The sequence below is a fragment of the Cyprinus carpio genome, chromosome B20 (genome assembly GCF_018340385.1).
Source record: "Cyprinus carpio isolate SPL01 chromosome B20, ASM1834038v1, whole genome shotgun sequence".
NCBI lineage: Eukaryota > Metazoa > Chordata > Actinopteri > Cypriniformes > Cyprinidae > Cyprinus > Cyprinus carpio.
This window is the reverse complement of record NC_056616.1, coordinates 17,065,124-17,086,743: the sequence shown is the minus strand read 5'-3', so window position 1 is coordinate 17,086,743 and position 21,620 is coordinate 17,065,124. Positions and strand designations below refer to the sequence as shown.

The following is a 21,620-nucleotide window of genomic DNA, read 5'->3' as shown; positions in this document are numbered from 1 at the left end:
TGTTTTACTGTTATTTGATTTATGCTGTTCAAATCTTAAATAACAAATCAGGCTTTGCATTTGTTGTTCTTATTTTGTTGTCTTGTAATCCAGATTGTTCTGCCTCCACATCTTGAAAATGTGCGGGACAAATTAGCTGAGAACATCCATGAGCTCTGGGGCATGAACAAAATAGAGCTTGGCTGGATGTATGGCAAGGTAAGAAAACATTTAAGGGGACACTATAAAAAATACTGAACAGCATGATCAGAATTTCTCAGCAGAAACACGATCATCTCTGTATGACACAAGCACTGATATCAGGATCATTTCTGCTGTGCGACTTTAACTACTGGAGGAACCCAGAGGAGGATAATTGAAAATGTCAACCTGAATTGAGAGTCCTTGGGTTCAGCTTAAATAAAATATTTAAGCATCCCAAGTAGCAACAGCAGATGGGGATGCAGATCTCATTTTCAGATGGTAAGGGCAAAAGGAAGCTACTTTGATCCGGTTTTATGCCTTCCACTGATCGCTGCATGAGAGCAACTCCAGAAATTGCAGCGCACAATGGAAAAGCACTCTGATGACAGAGCTTTGCAGTATCACAGTAGTTAAGACAACCTTAATGAGCAGCATGCTGTCCAAGAGCTTGCCAGAAAAATGAATTATATGGTTGAGTGCTGCCGTTACTCCTGAGGCCGGATCTTAGCATTCATTAAGAACAAATATTTCAGAGACCCAGCTGGTCTCTGATTAATCAGATTTTAATAAGACTTAGCTGGCTCAAGGTGGCATTGTTGTGAGCATGTGGGGTTACAGGACAAGATCAGCTTGGCAAGCAAAACTCTACTTTCATTCTGCCACCATTATTCAGTCCTTAACGCTTTAGCATTCTCTCTCATGTCACATCAATCTAAAGAGCTGTATGGGTCATGAATTAAAGAGCGATATTAGTGATACATTTTTTTCCCCCAAGATTCTTTGATGATTAGAATGTTCAAAAGAACAGCATTTATATCAAATATAAATCTTTTAGAAAAAAATGACAAATGTCTTTACTGTCACTTTTGATGATTTTGATGCATCATTGCTGAATAAAACTATTAATTTAAATTTTTATTAATTGTCAAATTTATTAATTTAGCAAATCTTGCTGTCCTCAAACTTTTTGGTACTGTACTATATTTTATACATCAGCTAGTGTAAAATTTGAAATCAGTCTCCTAGCAAATATTAAATGCTAGTTTTCTGTGAGTTTTCTGAATGTTTTTACTTTTATAAATATAGAATGTATCACATTTTGTTATTTAGTTTACAGTGATTTACTGGTGATTTGATAATATTTGCTATTTTTCAGATCAGAGATGACAACAAGAGACAGCACCCTTGTCTTGTTGACTTTTCTAAACTGCCAGAAACAGAAAAGAATTATAACCTGCAGATGTCAACTGAAACTTTGAAGTGAGTATTACCGCAATGCCGTGCATATAAAGGGCTGTAGATAAGGCCATTATTATTAAAATGCTTATGGTAATTAAATGTATGTCAGTAAATATTGATAAGCTGTGGCTGCAAAATTCATTTCATCCCTATAGACTCTCTAGACTCAGCAGTATTTAGATCGAAACGCATAACCAGCTCAATGAGGTGTTGAACAGATTCATTTCTTTTGATGAATACTGTAATGCAGTACTTGTCTTTGACACTTCGATTTGCATCTTTCATCAAATATTGGCCATTCCCCAGTTTTCTAAAAGTTGTTTTCTTTCAGGACCCTGCTTGCTTTGGGATGCCATGTTGCACAAGTCAATATAAATGCTGAAGACGACCTGAAAAAAATTAAACTCCCCAAGAAGTAAAACCAACACACATATGAACACTGAAATGAAAATCTTTCTGTTTTAACTATCTGCCTAAATGAAGTTTGATTGACAAGTTTTAATACTGTGAAATGTTTAATTCTTTTCTCATTTATATCCTCCTTATTAAAGCTACATGATGGCGAATGGCTATAAACCCACACCACTAGACCTTTCTGATGTGAAACTGACACCTGGTCAAGAGGTTCTAGTTGATAAATTGGCTGAAAATGCTCACAATGTTTGGGCCAAAGATCGCATCAAACAAGGATGGACCTATGGTATTCAGCAGGTAACAATGTCTTGTTCAATATTCATTAGATATGACATTGGATTTGTCCGTTGACAGTGAAAAAGTCAATTGAATGTCCTTATAAGTCATGTAATATCATTTCTTTTGCATTTTATTCAAAGGATTTGAAAAACCGTCGTAATCCACGGCTGGTGCCATATGCTTTATTAGACGAACGCACTAAGAAATCAAACCGAGACAGTCTTCGAGAGGCCATCCGTACTCTGGTTGGATATGGCTATTTTATAGACCCACCTGATCAAGAGAGTGAGTTTTAATCTTTTTACTCTTCAGTGACTATATATATAGTGTGTATTGTTCATAACTTTCCCATTTTTTCCATTCTGTAGCTGCTCACATTGTAGAGAAGGAGGGCATTGAATCCATCCGTCTCTTCCGTGTGGAGAAGACCTATGCTGTGAAGACAGGGAAGTGGTATTTTGAGTTTGAGGCGCTCACTGGAGGTGACATGCGGGTGGGCTGGGCACGGCCCGGATGCAGACCTGATATAGAACTGGGACTAGATGACCAGTCCTTTGTCTTTGATGGCTACAGGGTAATTATCTGATACTGGCACTGTTTTATTTTTGTTTTATGCTGGTACAAGCTATTGAGGACAAACAGTGGAGTTCAAAACATTTTCAGTCTGTCAACACATTCAGAATATATGGAACAAAACAAAAGTATATTCTCATGAATCTTACTACTGTGAGATCGTAAATTCTATCACAAGATTACCTTGCTAATATTGTTTAAGTCGATAAGCGATGATACATGATTTTTCTAAAAATCGCTCCCAGGGCCGCCGGGTTCATATGGGCAGTCATTTCTTTGGGAGGACGTGGACTAAAGGAGATGTGGTGGGCTGCATGATCAACATGGAGGACAAATCCATGATATTCACCCTGAATGGAGAGATCGTAATCACCAACAAGGGCTCTGAGCTCTGCTTTGCTGACTTTGAAACTGAAGATGGTAAACAGACAATAATCATCATAAGCACAAAGGATGTGTAATATATATAGGCAAATCATATATTATAAGAATGAAAATAAAGGAAGAAGGCATTCATTTCTTTTCTTTTTTTTTTTGTTTGAAATAATTGGTCATCAAATTTTGGCCCAAAATTATTAAAATTATCAAGACATGCTTTGAACTGATACACACTGACCTTTGTCACCATAGGATTCATTCCAGTGTGCAGCCTGGGTCTTTCCCAAATTGGCCGCATGAATTTAGGAAAAGACGCTAGTACTTTTAAGTACTACACTATGTGTGGCCTTCAGGAAGGATTTGAACCATTTGCTGTTAACATGAATCGAGAAGTCACCATGTGGTTCAGCAAACGCCTGCCTACGTTTGTTAATGTACCGGAGGACCACCCCCATATTGAGGTGCAAATAGATGTTGTGAATTATACCTTTTTACTCTCTTGGAAAATACTGGGGTGGATTCTTTAAACTGCATCCATTTTGCATTTAGGTTACTAGAATAGATGGAACTGTGGACACACCTCCATGTCTAAAGGTGACACACAAGACATATGGGACCCAGACCAGTAATGACGACATGGTCTGCTGTCGTCTAAGCATGCCTGTTGAGTTCCACTCTGGCCCTCGGAAGATCACTGATATCAATGAGCTGATCGCTGAGGACCAAAGAGCCAAGAAGGATGATGGAGGCAAGACTGATTATGGCAGCATTACAAAGGTAAAAATACTTTACATCTTGTTAATGTTAACCAATGTTGACTTATACGTTGAGAATAATAAAAGAACCTTATTATTGTACTCATTTGACTTTTGATCTACTTGTGCTTAATACTTCTACTCTGTGAGAGTGTTTGCTGGACAAGATCCATCATCTGTTTGGGTGGGCTGGGTGACACCAGACTACCACTACTATAGCAAGCACTTCAGCCTCAGCACGGTTCGCACTGTCACTGTAACACTGGGAGACGAGCGGGGACGTGTTCACGAGAGGTCGGTTCAAAAGACTGATTCACACTTCTAAAAGAAACCCATTATTTTAGACCACTGTTGTTTTCACACAGCCATTTTCATATATCCCAGACATATTGGAAATTTCCCCTGATTGAATCGTGTCATCTTTTTGTCATCTCTTTTAATTCAGTGTGAGGAGGAGTAATTGTTATATGGTCTGCGCTGGGGATGTTGTCAGCGGCTCCGCAGGCCGTAGTAACACTGATCTGGAGATTGGCTGCTCCATAGATCTGGCCTCAGGCCTGGTCTCATTCACTGCCAATGGCAGAGATCTGCCTACTGCATACCAGGTAATCTCAGCTCCTAACCTTTAACAAAATAGGACACAACGACATTGCTATGTGTAAATAACATCCAAGGCTTAGCCCGTTAGTACCGTATCATAATGCAAAGCTTACATACTGTACTACAATTCACATTTTCAGGATTTTTGGTTGACTATTAATGCTTCTAAGGTTTCCTAGAGGAGATAATAATATAAGTGACAATACTGTTATGCTTCTTAGTATAGTGGTGACAAAAGTCTGAAGTTTAAATCCTGGAGAAACTTTAGCTTTTTCTTATTAAAATTAAGTTTAAATAGATTATTAAAATTGCAAATGTTGTTTAATGTGCAGTTGTTCTTTATTAATGTATCACAATGTGTAGCGCTACCCAGTACAATAATGGTGCAAAAGTAGGTTAAGGACTTTGCAACCATTACAAAAAGTATGTTCTCTATATTGTTAATGTGTTTAATATGAATGCATTCTGGATGTACTACATTTGGCATGTTGTCATTATCATGTGACCCACCATTCATAACTCGTCTCCTATGGCCTCATGAGATAGTGAAGAGTCCACTGGGCACTGTAGTAGTATAGTAAGGACTTTTTTTTGGATGCTTTTCTAGTCATAGTTTGCCTCTGGCTCTGATTTTGAAGCAGACTCACAACAGCAAATATTTAAAAGGCTGTATCATGTCTGAGCAGTCTGGATTCACATTAATCCTAAGTACTTTTCAACAATTGCTTGTCCAAGTAGAGCAAGTAAACTTATCAGAATAGACGTCATATGCTTTCTTCTGCCTTCTTTTAGGTTGAGCCTAACACTAAGCTCTTCCCTGCTGTGTTTGTTCAACCCACAAGTCCCAACCTCTTCCAGTTTGAGTTTCCTAAAATCCCAGTAAGTCTATATACTATTAATGTTTTCAAGTTCCTCCATTACACACATTATAATTCACTGACATGATCTGCATCAATCCTCACACAGGATGCAATGCCCCTGTCTTCAGCCATCTTTAAGAGTTTACAAAGAAACCCAGAGCCCCAGTGTCCTCCTCGGCTGGATGTGCAGACAATCGTGTCCGTGTTGTGGAGCAGAATGCCCAACACCTTCCTGTCAGTGGAGACGGCCCGTGTGAGTGAGAGGCATGGCTGGGTGGTGCAGTGTCTGGAGCCCCTGCAGATGATGGCTGTTCATATCCCAGAGGAGAACAGGTGATGTATCACTCATACACTCATGTTTTCCACATGCAATTACTGGCAACTTTGTATTCCTGGGAATGTGACCTTTCATTGAAATAAAATCCCTTAAGTGCTCATTTGGCTCCAATGCCAGCTGGCTTGAATGAAGATCTTAACCTACTTCCTGTTTGCCACACCGTAGGTGTATCGACATCATGGAACTATCAGAAAACGAAGATCTACGGCAGTTCCACTATCACACTTTAAAGCTCTTCTGCGCCCTTTGTGCATTGGGCAACACTCGTGTTGCTCACGCCCTCTGTAGCCATCTTGACCAATCGCAGCTCCTGTATACCATTGATAACCAGTACCTGTCTGGTCAACTGCGTGAAGGCTTTTACGATGTCCTCATCAGCATTCACCTGGAGACGGGCAAAGAGGCCCATCTCATGATGAACAATGAGTTTATAATCCCAGTAACGGATGAGACGAGGAGCATCCGCCTCTTCCCTGACGACTCTAAGCGTCACTCTCTTCCTGGCGTAGGCTTGAGCACTTCACTGACCACTCGCCTCAACTTCACCCCTCCGTATTTCATCAGCCCCAAGCGCGATCAGCCTCTCTTCAGCCCTCAGATCCCTCTTGGTATCCTGAAGGAGAAAGCCATCAGTATGCTTACGGAAGCTGTGCAGGGCGGAGGCGCCCACATTCGAGATCCTGTGGGCGGAAGTGTTGAGTATCAGTTTGTGCCGATTCTCAAGCTGATCAGCACCCTGCTGATAATGGGGGCGCTGACCAGCGAGGAGGTGAGGACCATCCTGCTTCTCATTGACCCCACTGTGTTTGGGGATGGGAAGGAGGAGGAGGAGCAAATGGCAGTGGTGGAACAGGGAGCGGAGAAAGAGGAGGCCACCAGTAATGAAGAGAAGGCTGTGGAGGCAGGGGAGGAGGAGAGTAAAGAAGCCAAGCAGTCTCCCAAAGGTCTTCTAGAGAAAAGCTTGCCAGAGTCGGTCAAACGGCAGGCGAGTACTGTAACTTGTTATCTTGTTCATTATGGTCTGTTGTTTGCATTCATATTACTTTACAGTTAAGGTCCATATTGTGGTTAAGATTTTAATCTGAAAAAGTAGTTTACAAGCTCTTTAGTGATTGACTTGAGAAAGAAATGTAATTTATTTGTGTATATTTATTTAATAAGAAGTATGACTGTCGTAATTACCATAAATACTAGATGACCCAAACCCAAATGTTCTGCCAGGAGCTGTTTTCATCCTCAGTGTCAGAATTATGCATTTTTATGACAAAACTATTAACACCGAAATAAATCTATGTAATTACATAATCAATAGACAAAACATTGTGTTTCATTAATAAACTTTTAAAGTTCATTTAACTTATTTAGCAGGATATTAAACAGTAGTTATCCAGCTCTACACTATCTACTTTCATATTAACTTTGCTATTATAAAGACATTAACAGTAGTCATTTATTGGGCTAATTAAATGCAAATAAAAATAATATTTTACTGCAGAACCTGCTGCTGTTTTGAGTGTTTCCACATGGTGATACAGCAGTAAGGTGGTACAAGTCGGAGTTTACAAATTGTAATTATGAAATTACATAAAATAATAATTAATATTCCAGTTGAAAATCAAAATATTGACTTCATTTTTTTATTTGTTCATTTTATCTCATTTGGATGAGATATTTACATGGTTCTTGTGCATTTAACCAAGGTGAGTGAGTATGAATGAGTATAGGAACTACAAAATCTTCCTGTGGAGGTTTATATTTCCCACCACTTTTCAGGCCTCAACTGTACCTCTAAAATAACTTGACTGAGATACTGTATATGCATTCAAATGAAGTGAGATTTTGTGTGACTGTTTGGTTGTTGTGCAGATGTGTGAACTGCTGCACTATTTCTGTGACTGTGAGCTGAAGCAGCGCATTGAAGCTATAGTGGCCTTCTCAGATGATTTTGTGTCCAAGCTGCAATACAATCAGAAGTTCCGCTACAACGAGTTGATGCAAGCCCTCAACATGTCAGCTGCTGTCACTGCCAAGAAGACAAGAGAGTTTCGATCACCTCCCCAAGAGCAGGTAAGCCTTCTTCATAGATCTCAGAATGTCCAGAAAAGAACCTTTAATGACACTTGAACATGTGAATGAAAGACGTCAGACCATTTCCATTGTCTTCAGCACATGCAGCTCACAATGTGCAACCCTCTATGGATACCTTGGTAATTGAATCGCCATTGACTATTAAATTTTTTTGTTTACTCACCAGACTGAAATAGTATACTAATAAATATATATATATATATATATATATATATATATATATATATATATATATATATATATATAAAGCTGTGCCATTTTACAAACACATATATTTATATATATTCAGTGTTCCTGTAAAAAATGGGGAAAAAAACTAACAATAATACTGATAAGACAATATTATTATTATTATTATTACTATTATTATATGAATTCCACTAATAAGAAGAATATAAAACGCACCAAGGATTAACAAGCTTCTGGATTCATGAATATTAATCAGGTTGTGTGCGTTTGCTCAAACTGATTTGCTGAAATCAAAACAGGGACGATAGTAGGTGAGCACCAACCAATGAGATTGCCGTTTGCGCATTAGTTCCGCCCACTACCGGAGAACCCAGCAGTTCTTAAAAGCTGAAGAATTCCAAAGGAACTCCGTTATTTTGACAGGAATATACAACAAAGAATATTGTTTACATGTAGCATGTCAATTCTGCATGTTATTTAAGATTCTCTCGCTTCATTATCTCTCTCTCTCACTTTCCGCGATTGAGAGAAAAAGCGATGGCGAGTCATGTGCCCTCACACTACAGTTCATGGTATGCCAAATACTAGGGATTGGCGATACCACTTATTTTGTTTTCGATACGATACCGATATTTTTCAAGGCAGTATCGATACCGATATGATACTTCCGAACTAAACTTTTAAACTATGTAATGTATTCAATTATCAAATTACTAAGAGTAAAATGGGTAATGATAACCACTTAACTTTATGTTTAAAACACATTTTAACATTCAATACGCCTTAATTGTAACTTATTAGGTTATATTTTTGTTTACACATGGTTTAAATATGTTTTTTGTTTACACATGATTCAAATCTGCAAATACTACAGTTGAACTATGGTCACTTTAGTAAAACCATGGTTCATATTCATAAGGGACTGCCAGTGACAGGCTGTAGCATAAATAAAATGCAACCTTTTTATTCTGACAGTTTATGATTTATATTAACATTACAGAATAGAACATGATCAGTATTATCTTTCAATGTTCAATTTAAATAAATGTAATTGCAAAAACTATGTAGGCTACAATTTCAGTTTGTTTATTGTGAATTAACTCAAACATATATGGGCTTTTTTCTGTCCTCTGATAAGCAGTTTAGGGCTGCCGTTCCAAAAGCATCAATGCTTTCTTATGATAATTTTGGGAAATGCAGACCTGTTTGAATGCACTGTCAGAAGTGAGTGAACGCTCTCTGTGATGGATTGGTTCTGCATTGCAACATTTTCATGTGTTCAGATCCTACACAATTATTCTCAGAAAACCTAATAGGTTATTCGTCCAATTCAATGCATATTGTACGCATTTTTTTTTTTTGTTAAACAAAATCACTTATAAATAAAACACACCTCAGTATTGATATTTTTTGTTTGAGTATCGATACTTTCGACATATCGATATACTTTCGATACGCCCATCCCTACCAAATACACAAACACAGGTGCGCTGCGCATCCATTGAGATGAACTGCAAAATATCACAGATCGCTTGACGGAGAATGAAACTCTGAAGCACTCATTCAGTGTTCAGCGAGTGAAAATATATCTGTGCTAAACTTATGCACAGCCTCCAACTCACATACTGACGAGTAAAATCTGAGAAAGTTATTAGCCATTGGCTAATATTAGACATCATTTAATCGCCCAGAGTGAAGATTTAGTCGCATATGCGAGTGATTTACTCGCAATGAAGAGGGTTGATGTGTTCACTTTTCCTGTTGTATAATTCCAAATGTATTTGGTTTTATTATACAAAAATAACACATTTTGTTGACAGAGGATTGCTCCTCCTGCTGTCGCCATGTTACTGCTAATTTCTGAATGCAAACTGCATCGTTGTGAATGGGAGCGAGAAAATAAACACCTTACCATCACTACAGATTTTCAGCTTTTAACTGAAGATGTACTGCAGTACTACTAATAAACCAGTGCCAAGGTCTTGAATGATTGTCTTTTGATTTGTGCTTAGCACAGCTCCAAGACTCAGAGTCAGAGTGGACTTTTTCCAGAATGTTTTATTTTTTATTACACTTCTTTTTCGGTAACTGAAAAGATGCGTCTTTTGTTGCAGAACTGTTCACCCTGTTTTAAATGCACACCACATCTACTAACTGAGAAAACCCCTTGTAGTTTAGTTTATGTGGCCATTGTAAGCTCATCTTGGAAATAAATTGGTCTGTCTCTGTAACCAGGGCAACAGAAAGGTATTTTACAGATACAGCTGATTTCCAAGAGAATGTTACATTATTCTGTTAAAGGTTAGGCTTATGATATCTGTCATATTTTTTAAAAAAGATTTCAGATTACTTCTCAATTTTGTTTGTGGTGAAGTGATGCTTTTTTTTGCTGAAGCAGCATATATATTTTTAATTGCAGATAAACATGTTGTTGAACTTCAGTGCTGGTGATGATTGCACATGCCCCGAGGAGCTGCAAGAGGAGCTCCAAAGCTTCCATGATGACCTGCGACTACACTGTGGTATATATTTATCCATTCTTTCCATTGTTTACCTCCATTCTCAACCTATTTCTCTCTGAGTAACTGTACTCAGTTAAAAAAAAAAAGAAAAAGTTCTATGTCATATAATCTTGTGGTGTTCTTTCAGTTTCATTTAATTTTAATTATACTTCCTTAAATTCAAGTTTAAATTAACAATCTACAGCCTTTTCTACCACAATTCAAATTCAAGGGTTTTAAAGGCATAATTAATTCGGTTCTGAATGGTGCATAACCCTGATATCATGAATTGTCATTTGCAGCACAAATAATCAGAAGATGCAGATAAAGTTTTCATCTTTGTGTATATACACAGGAATCCCTATGGAAGAGGAAGAGGAGGAGCAGGACACATCTCTTAAAGGCCGCCTAATGTCCCTGGTATACAAGATTAAAGGTCGTCCCCAAAAAACTGAGGAAAAACCAACAGAGCAAGAACAGGCTGCTCCTAGTAAGGCTTGTTAAAAATAGATTCTTTAAACGTTTTATATTTCATAGTGTTTCATTATACCTTTGTTCTGCTGTATCTGGTTCAAAAAAAGACTGAGGGCCAGAACATTCTAAACCAAGCTATGGTTTAGAGCAACATTTCTAAAGATTTCTACACATTATTTAACATGTACTTAATGTGTTTAAAGCTTAGCTGCACTCCCAAAGAAGTAGATCAAAAGTAGTACTAAAATGCAATGAAACAAGACCGTAAATCATGTCCTAAATGTAAGTATTAAATAGAGGTATTTCCATGAACAAGACAAGGAGGGCAGGAAAAAAAGGGGGGAAAAAACAGTAGCAAATGAAAAATATATATTATGTATAACAAAAGTTATGTGACTTGGTTTCAATAAACATGCAAAAAATGTAGTGCTATCAGTGTTGTAAACATCACATGGAACATCATTTACATTAGACCAAAAAAAAAAAAAAGATCTAAATGCAGAGACGGGCTTTTCTTTTACCCATACACTACTGATATTAAGTTATATATTTTAGTAAAGAGCAAATAATAAATGGCTTATGATCAGAAACATTGTTTTTTTACTGTGTTTGTTTTATAAACCCTCTGAAATAAAAAGAAAGTCAGTACTGAGCTCCAAATCAGCAAAAAAGGGTATTTAGGTGGCAAGGATATTAGCATAGACTTAAATCCTGTTACCAGCCATGCCTAGACAGGTACGTATTAAAATTGATGTAATTTGCAGATGTTGGATAAAAAGCGCCAGTGCTGCACTCTCTCTTGATGAGAGAAGTATGTGATTAGAGCAGCTATTCTAAGAACAGCACACAGGGGCAATTTGTGAAAAGAAAATATTAATAGATGTAACGACATACACTAATGGTCCTAACACATGACTAGAGCACAGGGTCTGAAATCTCTTCTACATGGAGGGCCATTTTTAATTTAATTAGTAATCACTGTTCCATATCACCCTTATTCATTTATTAATATTAGTATACTTTATGCAGTATAATACAATACACCAGTTCAACAGTTACAGCATTAATAAGCATTATATTGCAAAGATCTAATTAAAAATGAAAAACAAATCTATAAAATATATTTTTATTAAAGTCTGTCTGCTGTTGTCTCCTCCAGCGAACCTGAAGGAGCTGATATCTCAGACTATGGTCACCTGGGCTCAGGAGTGCAAGATCCAAGACCCGGCACTGGTCCGCAGCATGTTCAGCCTTTTGAGAAGGCAGTATGATGGCATCGGTGAGCTGCTCAGGGCCTTGAGGAAGAGCTACACCATCAGTGCCAAGTCTGTAGGGGACGCAATAAACCTGCTGGCCTCGCTGGGCCAGATCCGTTCACTGCTTAGCGTCCGCATGGGAGAAGAGGAGGGTCAGCTTATGATCGACGGCCTGGGGTAAAATTTCATCTTCCAATCTTTAAGAGGTTTACATCCTACTATACATTTAGATTGCCCTTGCCATCATCTAATACTCACTTACACTCCCACCTCCTGTTTTATTTTACATTTATTTGGACAAAATAGTACAGAATTTCAAAATCAACCATCGTCTTAGCACATCAGACAGATTTTTAATATCAAAACATTCCTTCACTATACAGCTGCATCCTATAAAGTGTTTGTTTTATTCTTGCCCTCAGGGACATCATGAACAACAAAGTGTTTTACCAGCATCCAAATCTGATGCGTGTTCTTGGCATGCATGAGACAGTAATGGAGGTCATGGTCAACGTGCTGGGAGGAGGCAAGGATAAGGTACTTTTTTTGAGCCATACTGCCCCAAAAGGTGCTTTTTCTGGGGTGGGATGCTCTGGTTATATTCAATTTATGTAATTTATTATATCGCTTATATATTCAGTTCAGTTGTAATGCACATGCTTAAGAAGTTTCTTTTGTCCGTTTGGACAGTTGCTTTTGCTCCTCTTGTATGCCACTTTGGATAATCGTCTGCCGAATGCATAAATTTAAATGTTTAGACTTCAGATAATATTGTTTATGATTATAATAAGATCCCATGACTTGTGCATCCAGGCCAAACCCCTCTCAGCCAAACCTTCTTAAACTAAACACGATATCTAGCGGGAAACCATAACCCGTAGTGCATGGGAAGATACAGTACCTATGGTGTCTAACAGCATAATACCTCCTCATGTATTAGGGGTGGCAATAGGGCGAAAGCTAAGACAAGAACAGAAGGAATGGGTCGCTTCTCATGCCAGTCCTTTTTGGGGTTTGTCAGGAGTCTGGGATGTGAATTAATACCACTGACTATGCCAGATATGACATTGCCACAGTGTCTCTCATTTCTGCTTGGCAGCCTCATTAAAGAGGCCTCACGCAAAGGGACGTGGGTTGCAGACATTAAGGGTGACCATATTCCCTGCTCAGATGAAGTACAAAACATATTTGCATGTATTTGCCTCACATCTCATATTTCAGTCTGGTTTTGCTGTCTGGGGGGCTCTTTCGATATCTGGAGTATGTTACGTTACACACATTTAGTAGCCGTGTGAAGACACGCACGCGAAAAAGATGAAAGATGAATTTGAAGTGTGAAGGAAACGATCTCCGTCTGTGCAGAGGTGAAATGAATGCTGTTTTTAACTCTCAGGAGATTGCCTTCCCCAAGATGGTGGCCAGCTGTTGTCGCTTCCTTTGCTACTTCTGTCGCATCAGCCGTCAGAACCAGAAGGCTATGTTTGACCACCTGAGCTACCTCCTGGAGAACAGCAGTGTGGGGCTGGGTAATCACACATACACAAACAAACACACAGTTCTTCAGGGATGCAGGTCAGGCAGGGCTGAAACACAGTGTCTGTGTTGCCATGTCCACTTATTGAAGCGACTTTGGTCAGTTTGTTTTTCTCATAGTCTTTTTGGGCTTATTTTACAACCACAGTCACGTATTTCAGCTTGCAAATCCTAGCTGTGGGCACAAAAATGAAATATGCCACACATACACTGCAGAGGACAGAAACTCAAAGGGGAGTGGCAAATGTTGTGTTACTGTACATACCCCATAAAAATTGGGTAGTTACACCTCTGTGTTTGGTCTCCAGAGCGCAATAAAGGTCTCTAACAGCAGTTATGAAATATCCCCACCTGCTGTTTGAGCCACACTCTGTGAATTACTATTAATCGCGGTAGTTTGTTTGTCCTTAGCTCTTGTTTTTTATTCTTTCCCTATTCTTTCCATATAAGTCTTATATGTTCACTGACACTACATTTATATGATACGAATGTACAGTAAAACAATAATATTGTAAAATTTTGCTGCAATTGAAAATAGCTTTTTTTCTGTTTTAGTATATTTTAAAATGTAATTTATTAATGAGATTGCAAAGCTGAATTTTCAGAAGTCATTACTTCAGTTACATTCTCCTTTTTTAAAAAAGGAACTCTCTTATAACATAATTTCTTTTAATGTCACTTTTTATTAATTTAATACATCCTTTCTTTAAAACAATTATAAACCTTATCCGTAAACCATAAACACTTAAATAAAAACTTATGTTGGTCAGAAAAGACATTTATTTCAGGCTTGTGGCTTAAGACCGTAAGATCTGGCAACCCTGCACAGTGCACAGTTTTGACTGTGAATAATAGCTTGTGCAGCTGAGAGCACCTGACTCTGCAGGAGTCGTTTCCTATAACAGCACATTAATGAGCAGCTGAGAGCCCACTCACCCCTTTATAGTCCTTTTCACCCTCAGATTAATGACAGGACAGATCTGATCAGATGAAGAGAAGGCTGGGAGCTGCATCAAGAGATGTACAATTTTGTTGCATAAATAGTGTATTTGTAATAAACAGTAATTAATATAAATGATACAAAGTGAAGAAGATTATAACTCTTTATTATTGCTAAACTATAAAGATATTTTAGAAAACTATTTCTATACAATTATAGCATAGCATATTATAATAACATAGACAAGAGGATGAGATACCTAGTTGGAAAAAAAAGGAAAGACTGCCATCTGTTGGTGGTTTTGCCTTATTAAAAATCTGCGATCCCTGTTGGCCATATGAAAATAATCTTTGTTTCCTATTTCTCTAGCTTGCCCTGCCATGAGAGGCTCTACACCTTTAGATGTGGCTGCCTCCTCTGTGATGGACAACAACAGTTTAGCTCTGGCACTTGAGGAACCTGATCTTGAGAAGGTAACAGATCAACATCAGTATAACATCATCTCTTCTCATATGACAGTACTTAAACTAAGATTCTTTAAAATTACATGGAATTTATATAGATGGCTTCCTTGTAAAGAAAAAAAAAACAGTTTAGGCATACTAAATAAACTTTTGATGGTATATTAACCATTAAGGCAGAAAAGTTTTTAGTAGAGAATCATTGGATTAAAAAGCAGCATGGATCAAGCTATGGTAATTGCTGTAATGTGTTGCACTGGCAAATAAAGTTACTTGCTGAATGGTTGCCAAATAAATTTGGCCAATCCAATCTTTAGTGCCATTAGTTTCCTTTTGGATTCTGTCCATGTGTGTTTTCAGGTGGTGACATATCTGGCAGGCTGTGGCTTACAAAACTGCCCAATGCTCATTGCAAGGGGATACCCAGACATTGGCTGGAACCCAATAGAAGGAGAACGCTATTTATCCTTCCTACGGTTTGCTGTCTTTGTCAATGGTTAGTTTATTTTACCACAAAGATGAGTTTTCATGTCTTGTGTCTTGGTTAATGGAAAAGGACTTGTATCATTATGTAAACATTATATTATGTATCATTGTGTATGTTCTGGTCATCTCAGGTGAAAGTGTTGAAGAGAACGCTAATGTAGTGGTGAAGCTTTTGATCAGGCGTCCGGAGTGCTTTGGACCTGCTCTCAGAGGAGAGGGAGGGCAAGGTTTACTCGCTGCTATGAAGGAAGCCATCAAGATCTCAGAAGATCCTGCTTTAGACCTGCCTAACTTACCCGAGGGGGCTGCACCCACGTAAGACTACTGAATTCTTCCCTCAGATCTACATTATTTGCCATTTTATGTTATGTGTGTTGAAAAACTGAGCTGTAGTCTGAGTTCTCCTACCACCCCACGCTTTGACCTCAGGAATGAGCAAGCATGACTTAAAATAAGCATGTTCACTCTTTGTTTTGACAGCATTGGAGAAGATGAAGAGGAGGAGGAGGTCGCCCACATGGGCAACTCTATTATGTCCTTCTACTCAGCCCTTATTGATCTTCTGGGCCGCTGTGCACCTGAGATGCATGTGAGTGCTCATTTCTGCCACATTTTATTGATTTACCAAGCTAGGGGCCTAACTTGCAGTTTCCTTCACTATAGTGCTGTTGCACTGTACATGGCTTCACTTTAATATTATACCGATGCTGTTTTACAGCTTATAAACAAAGGCAAAGGTGAAGCACTGCGTATCCGTGCCATCCTCCGTTCCTTAGTTCCCACTAAAGATCTGGTGGGAATTATCAGTATTCCACTCAAAATGCCGGTCGTCAATAAAGGTTTGTACATGTCACTAGATGCCTTTGAAAGAGTCTGAAGACATAATCTCTGAAACTCATTATGTGCCTAAGATTGATTGACGCTATTACTCTTTCAATGTCATCTTCATCCCTTTGTGTGTTATTAACTGTGCTGCTTGTTCCGCAGTCATTATAACCCTAATGTCTTTTTGTTTTAACTCTCTCATTTGCTCAGATGGCACCGTGACAGAGCCAGATATGAATGCAAGCTTCTGTCCGGAGCATAAGGCACCCATGGTGCTTTTCCTGGACCGTGTCTATGGTATTGACGACCAGAGCTTTTTGATGCACCTGCTGGAGGTGGGCTTCCTGCCAGACCTGCGAGCATCAGCCTCCCTGGACTCGGTAAGGGTGCTTTGCAATGCAAAAAAGAGAAAAGTCGCAGACATAAATTTATCATGCCTTGTGTGAAAAAGCCTAAAAGGTTCATGTGATGCCAACCATTTAATATGGTGATTCAGCAGAGGCAAAAAGTGGATAGTGTATGAATATTGAAAAGAACCCATTTAATTTAGCTGCAAATTAAGAAAGAGTGTATTTTGTGGCATTTTGTCTTTTTTATTTATTCACATTTAATCAGTGTATTGACATGATTTACATAATGATTTGTTTTTCATGTTATTTTTGCATCCATCAGGAGGTGCTCAGGTCCACAGAGACAGCTCTGGCCATGAACCGCTATATTGGATCTGCAGTGCTTCCTCTGTTGACCCGCTGTGCTCATCTGTTCACTCACACTGAGCACTATGCAACGCTCGTTGACTCTACGCTGCACACCATCTATCGCCTCTCAAAGGGCCGATCACTCACCAAGGCCCAGAGAGATGCTATTGATGAATGTCTACTGGCCATTTGCATGTAAGAACCGCTTGAAAACCTTTAGCGGAGTGGCTGGGATGGTTTCCACAGCTCAGGGAAATTAAAATGGCATTTTCCTACTATAGATTACCATACATTTTCTTAATTAGAAATTGCTGGAATGTAGGTTAGATATCATCTGATGTTATTTATACTTTCTTTAGGCATCTGAGGCCATCAATGCTACAGCAACTTTTACGTCGTCTTGTGTTTGATGTTCCACAGCTTTCAGAGTACTGCAAGATGCCCATTAAGGTGAGTTTAGTAAACAGTAAATATGAGTACATTACTATTCAAAAGCTTTTTAAATGTTTTTGTAAGAAGACTTTTTTGATCAAAAAATACTGTGAAATATTGGGAAATATTATTACAATCTGAAATAACTTTTTCTTAAATGTTCTTTTTTAATGTATTTATAGTGTCATTTATTTATGTGTTAGCAAAGTCTTCAGAAACACAAAAAAAGTCTGAAACTGAAAGTCATCAGTGTCACTTTTTCCCCCAGAAATAATTATATCCTCAAGCAACATTTTTTTATTATTATTTATATATTATTTATCAATGTTGTGCTTCTTAATATCTTTGTGGAAACCCTGATAAATTTTTTTCAGGATTCTTTGATAAATAGAAAGTTCAAAAGAACAGCGTTTAATTGAAATAGAAATGTTTTGAAACTTCTGCATTCACTTTTGCTCAGTTTAATAAATCCTTGCTAAATAAAAGAAATTATTTCTTTCAAAAACAAAAAAATGTACTGAACCCAAATGGAAGTGTACAATTCATCCTTATTACTCTTTGGTTACATTATTTATTTTAATAAAGCCTCTAGACGAAAATTCACTAAACAATCGGGCAGTAAAATGGTGCATAGTCATTGTCATTCTTTTGAATGCAACACAACATATTTCTGTGTAAATTACTATGGAAATTCCAACGTATTCACCAAACTCAGCACTATTTTCTTGGTGCAATTATTGTGGTCTTTTGATGATATTAAAAAGATGTTTGTCTACATTTCCTGTTGATCATGGCAGCAATGATTCATCAAATTATGATCACATAGTGGAGAAGAGTGTTGTGATTAAATAAATCCAAACACAAGATGTATTTAATGTGATTCGCATTCAGGATTCATCTTGTGAGTCTGTTTTTTTACCATTACCTATGACTTGCAAAAAATACTTTTATGAAACAGGCGCTAAACCAATGCAGACAGCTTGTGCAAATGCACAGGAATAACAGGGCACACTTATCCTTGGTGAAAAGTATGTCTCACTACAGTGAGGTCACGCGGCTTATGTTTTGACAGCTTTACACACCCTGCACACACACAGGGCATCTGGATTACACATTACCTGATGCAACTGTCACTATTAGTCACCACAGCTCCTCCTACCCATGATCTTTTGATAGGTAAACACCTTTAAATTATGCTTCAGACATGCGAAAAAAAAAAAAAAATCCCTAAGTCAAATCCAAGTATAAAATCAATTCTTATTCTAGATAATGAGGGATATTTAACACAATCTGTCTGAAGAGTATATTTGAAATTGATAGTATTCTGAATGTTGACAGCTTAATCCACATATCTGTTTACCCTTGCAGCTGTTGACCAATCACTATGAGCAGAACTGGAAGTACTACTGTCTGCCAACAGGCCTGGGCAGCTATGGAATGGCATCAGAGGAGGAACTCCACCTCACCAAAAAACTCTTCTGGGGACTTTTTGATTCTCTTTCTCAAAAGGTACAAGCATGCTTCAGTATAAATCTGGGCTGTCAGTTAAGCAAGCAATGTATTTAAATAAATTGTTGTTGTTTTTATGCCAATAAATAAAGCTGATAGTTCACCCCAAAATTTCATTTTTTTGTCTTTGTTTACTCGGCCTAATGCCATTTCAAACCTGTATGACTATCTTATTAGAAATTGCTCAGTTTTTTGTGCACACATCAATGCTCAACAAAGTTGTTTGGTTACCAACAATTTTCTAAATATCTTCTTTTGTGTTCCACAGAAGAAAGAAAGTCATACAGGTTTAGAAAGACACAAAGGAGTTTAAATGTTTAGGTGAATTTTTTTTTAATATTTGCTGCAAATGCCCCCACATTAAGATCATTCAAAAACTATATTATTAAATTATATTGTTGTGACACAAAAATTCATAGAATAGACTAGGAAGTCTGCAAAAATTTTAATTGTTGGTCAAGGTGCACTTCTGTGGTCATAGCATCTGGTCTCACTGTAAATGTAAAAAAAAAAAAAAAAAGCTTTTGAAAATGTGCTTGGATTTTGGTAAGAATGGTAGGAAAATCCCTTACTATAGAAATAATGTATGATTAAAGGGGCATGATTATTTCTGTTCATTAATAATCAGATGTTTTTATATAATTCATTTTATTTTTATTTAAATAAAAAATATTTAACTAAGAACATAATTAAATGATTAAAACACCAAACTGAAAGCACCACTATAAAATATAAAATTATTTCACTTATTTTGTTAGTCCACAAACATTTGATCAAACTTGACTCCTTTGTCTGTTTCACAGAAATATGATGCAGAGCTTTTCAAAATGGCCATGCCATGTCTGAGTGCCATAGCTGGTGCCATACCACCTGATTATGTTGACTCCAGCCCAGGTTCCACATTAGTTAAGCAGGCCTCTATGGATGCACAAGGCAACTTCGACCCCCAGCCTATAAGCACAGCAAAGTAAGTACCACTGAAATGCATGTAGAAATCCTTTCATTTGACCTTTCAGTGGATTTCACAATATACTCTTTGTCTTTTAGCATCTCACTGCCTGAAAAGCTAGATTACATAGCAAGCAAGTTTGCTGAGCATTCCCATGAGAAATGGTACTCTGAGAAGGTTGGACATTGTTAAAATTCATCCCATTAATCTCGATCTATTCTTCTGTTGAATTAGACAAAGCATGACTGCTTGTTTTATCTTGTATGGTGATAGATTGCTCTCGGCTGGACTGCAGGAGATAAAGTAGATGACAAAGCTAAAACTCATCCACTTCTGAAAGCGTACAAAGCACTGAGTGAAAAGGTACACATAAAACCAAATCACATTCTTCCGTATTGATTTTTGTCTCTAACACAAATGGCAGTTTAAAAAGGATGAATTTTCATCTCTTTAAATTCGTCGCTTTGCATAGGACAGGGAGACTTACCGCTATCCTGTGAAAGAGACTCTGAAGAGCATGTTGGCAATGGGATGGAACATTGAGAGGACCAAAGAAGGAGAGGCCATGTTCCAGCAAAGGGAAACAGAAAAACAGCGCAAGATATCAGAGTCCTCTCAGGTAATGTTAGACAGCAGGAAGGTGTTTATTTCTTTGTAGTGTCTGTCAACAAATCAAAGCATTTAGCACATTGTGTTGCCTCTTCTCCACTTTACAGGGTGAGTTTATTCCAGCCCCACAAGATTTGGAAAATGTTATTCTATCAAGAGAACTACAGGCAAGTGTGAATCGAATTGTTACGAACAATGCATATTTCAGTTATACTTTATTTTAAGGTGTGCTTGTTAAGTACTGAGTGATATTAATTAACTACATGCACTTACTATATGGTTAGGGTTACTTGCATGTAATTATGCATCATTTATTGTTATTATAATAGTAAGTTCACGTACTGTACGTCTAACAAAGACACCTTAAAATAAAGTGTTACCCATATTTCATTTACTGTGTATTAAACCTGTATTTTCATTGAAATCGTTTCAACAGGCAATGGTTGAAACAGTTGCAGAAAATTACCACAACATTTGGGCAAAGAAGAAGAAAAAGGAACTTGACAGTAAAGGTGAAGCTTTTTTGTTTGTTTGTTTGTTTGTTTGGCTCAATCCTGTCTAAGCTGTCCCAGATGCATTGACTCACTGTGTTTTGTCATCGAAAGGAGGAGGAAGTCATCCATTGTTGGTACCGTACGACACACTGACGGCAAAGGAGAAGTACAGAGATCGAGAGAAGGCCCAAGAACTCTTTAAATTCCTGCAGGTCAATGGATATGCCATCAGCAGGTCAGTGTTCTCTCAAAACTGTTCTAAATTAGCAGAAAAAAAGGTTCCATTCAGATGTTCAGGGTCTGTACGATTTTTAAAGACACTAATACTTTTATTCAGCGAGGACGGATGTTTTTATTTATAATGTTAGAAAAGATTCTTTTCTATTCATCAAAAAATGTTCAACAAAAAAAGTTTTTCACAAAAATATTAACTATTTTCAACACTAATGATCAGTCAAAATCAGCATTTTAGAACCATTTCTGAAAAATCATGTGACTCTGAAGACTTTAGTAAACGTATGCTGAAAATTCACTTTTGACCACAGGAATAAATCACAT

The 21,620-nt window shown here is 37.7% G+C and overlaps 1 protein-coding gene across 5 annotated transcripts in view; it reads left to right on the top strand.

The window, feature by feature from the left end:
* Positions 1–21,620, top strand: part of ryr3 (ryanodine receptor 3) — a 75,777-nt gene that overhangs the window by 31,760 nt on the left and 22,397 nt on the right. For all 5 annotated transcript variants that reach the window (XM_042746968.1, XM_042746967.1, XM_042746969.1 and 2 more), the window contains 36 exons: positions 94–198; positions 1,340–1,443; positions 1,754–1,837; positions 1,974–2,133; positions 2,256–2,400; positions 2,484–2,689; positions 2,934–3,108; positions 3,319–3,527; positions 3,616–3,843; positions 3,955–4,115; positions 4,267–4,426; positions 5,214–5,300; positions 5,388–5,614; positions 5,784–6,603; positions 7,485–7,685; positions 10,315–10,417; positions 10,752–10,886; positions 12,030–12,303; positions 12,549–12,663; positions 13,520–13,652; positions 14,969–15,072; positions 15,421–15,556; positions 15,678–15,861; positions 16,027–16,135; positions 16,265–16,385; positions 16,582–16,751; positions 17,044–17,264; positions 17,429–17,519; positions 18,870–19,010; positions 19,814–19,977; positions 20,058–20,136; positions 20,233–20,322; positions 20,432–20,578; positions 20,676–20,735; positions 21,005–21,080; positions 21,174–21,297. In XM_042746968.1, coding sequence (XP_042602902.1) covers positions 94–198; positions 1,340–1,443; positions 1,754–1,837; positions 1,974–2,133; positions 2,256–2,400; positions 2,484–2,689; positions 2,934–3,108; positions 3,319–3,527; positions 3,616–3,843; positions 3,955–4,115; positions 4,267–4,426; positions 5,214–5,300; positions 5,388–5,614; positions 5,784–6,603; positions 7,485–7,685; positions 10,315–10,417; positions 10,752–10,886; positions 12,030–12,303; positions 12,549–12,663; positions 13,520–13,652; positions 14,969–15,072; positions 15,421–15,556; positions 15,678–15,861; positions 16,027–16,135; positions 16,265–16,385; positions 16,582–16,751; positions 17,044–17,264; positions 17,429–17,519; positions 18,870–19,010; positions 19,814–19,977; positions 20,058–20,136; positions 20,233–20,322; positions 20,432–20,578; positions 20,676–20,735; positions 21,005–21,080; positions 21,174–21,297 — 5,849 coding nt within the window. The remainder of the gene's footprint in view (positions 1–93; positions 199–1,339; positions 1,444–1,753; positions 1,838–1,973; positions 2,134–2,255; positions 2,401–2,483; positions 2,690–2,933; positions 3,109–3,318; positions 3,528–3,615; positions 3,844–3,954; positions 4,116–4,266; positions 4,427–5,213; positions 5,301–5,387; positions 5,615–5,783; positions 6,604–7,484; positions 7,686–10,314; positions 10,418–10,751; positions 10,887–12,029; positions 12,304–12,548; positions 12,664–13,519; positions 13,653–14,968; positions 15,073–15,420; positions 15,557–15,677; positions 15,862–16,026; positions 16,136–16,264; positions 16,386–16,581; positions 16,752–17,043; positions 17,265–17,428; positions 17,520–18,869; positions 19,011–19,813; positions 19,978–20,057; positions 20,137–20,232; positions 20,323–20,431; positions 20,579–20,675; positions 20,736–21,004; positions 21,081–21,173; positions 21,298–21,620) is intronic.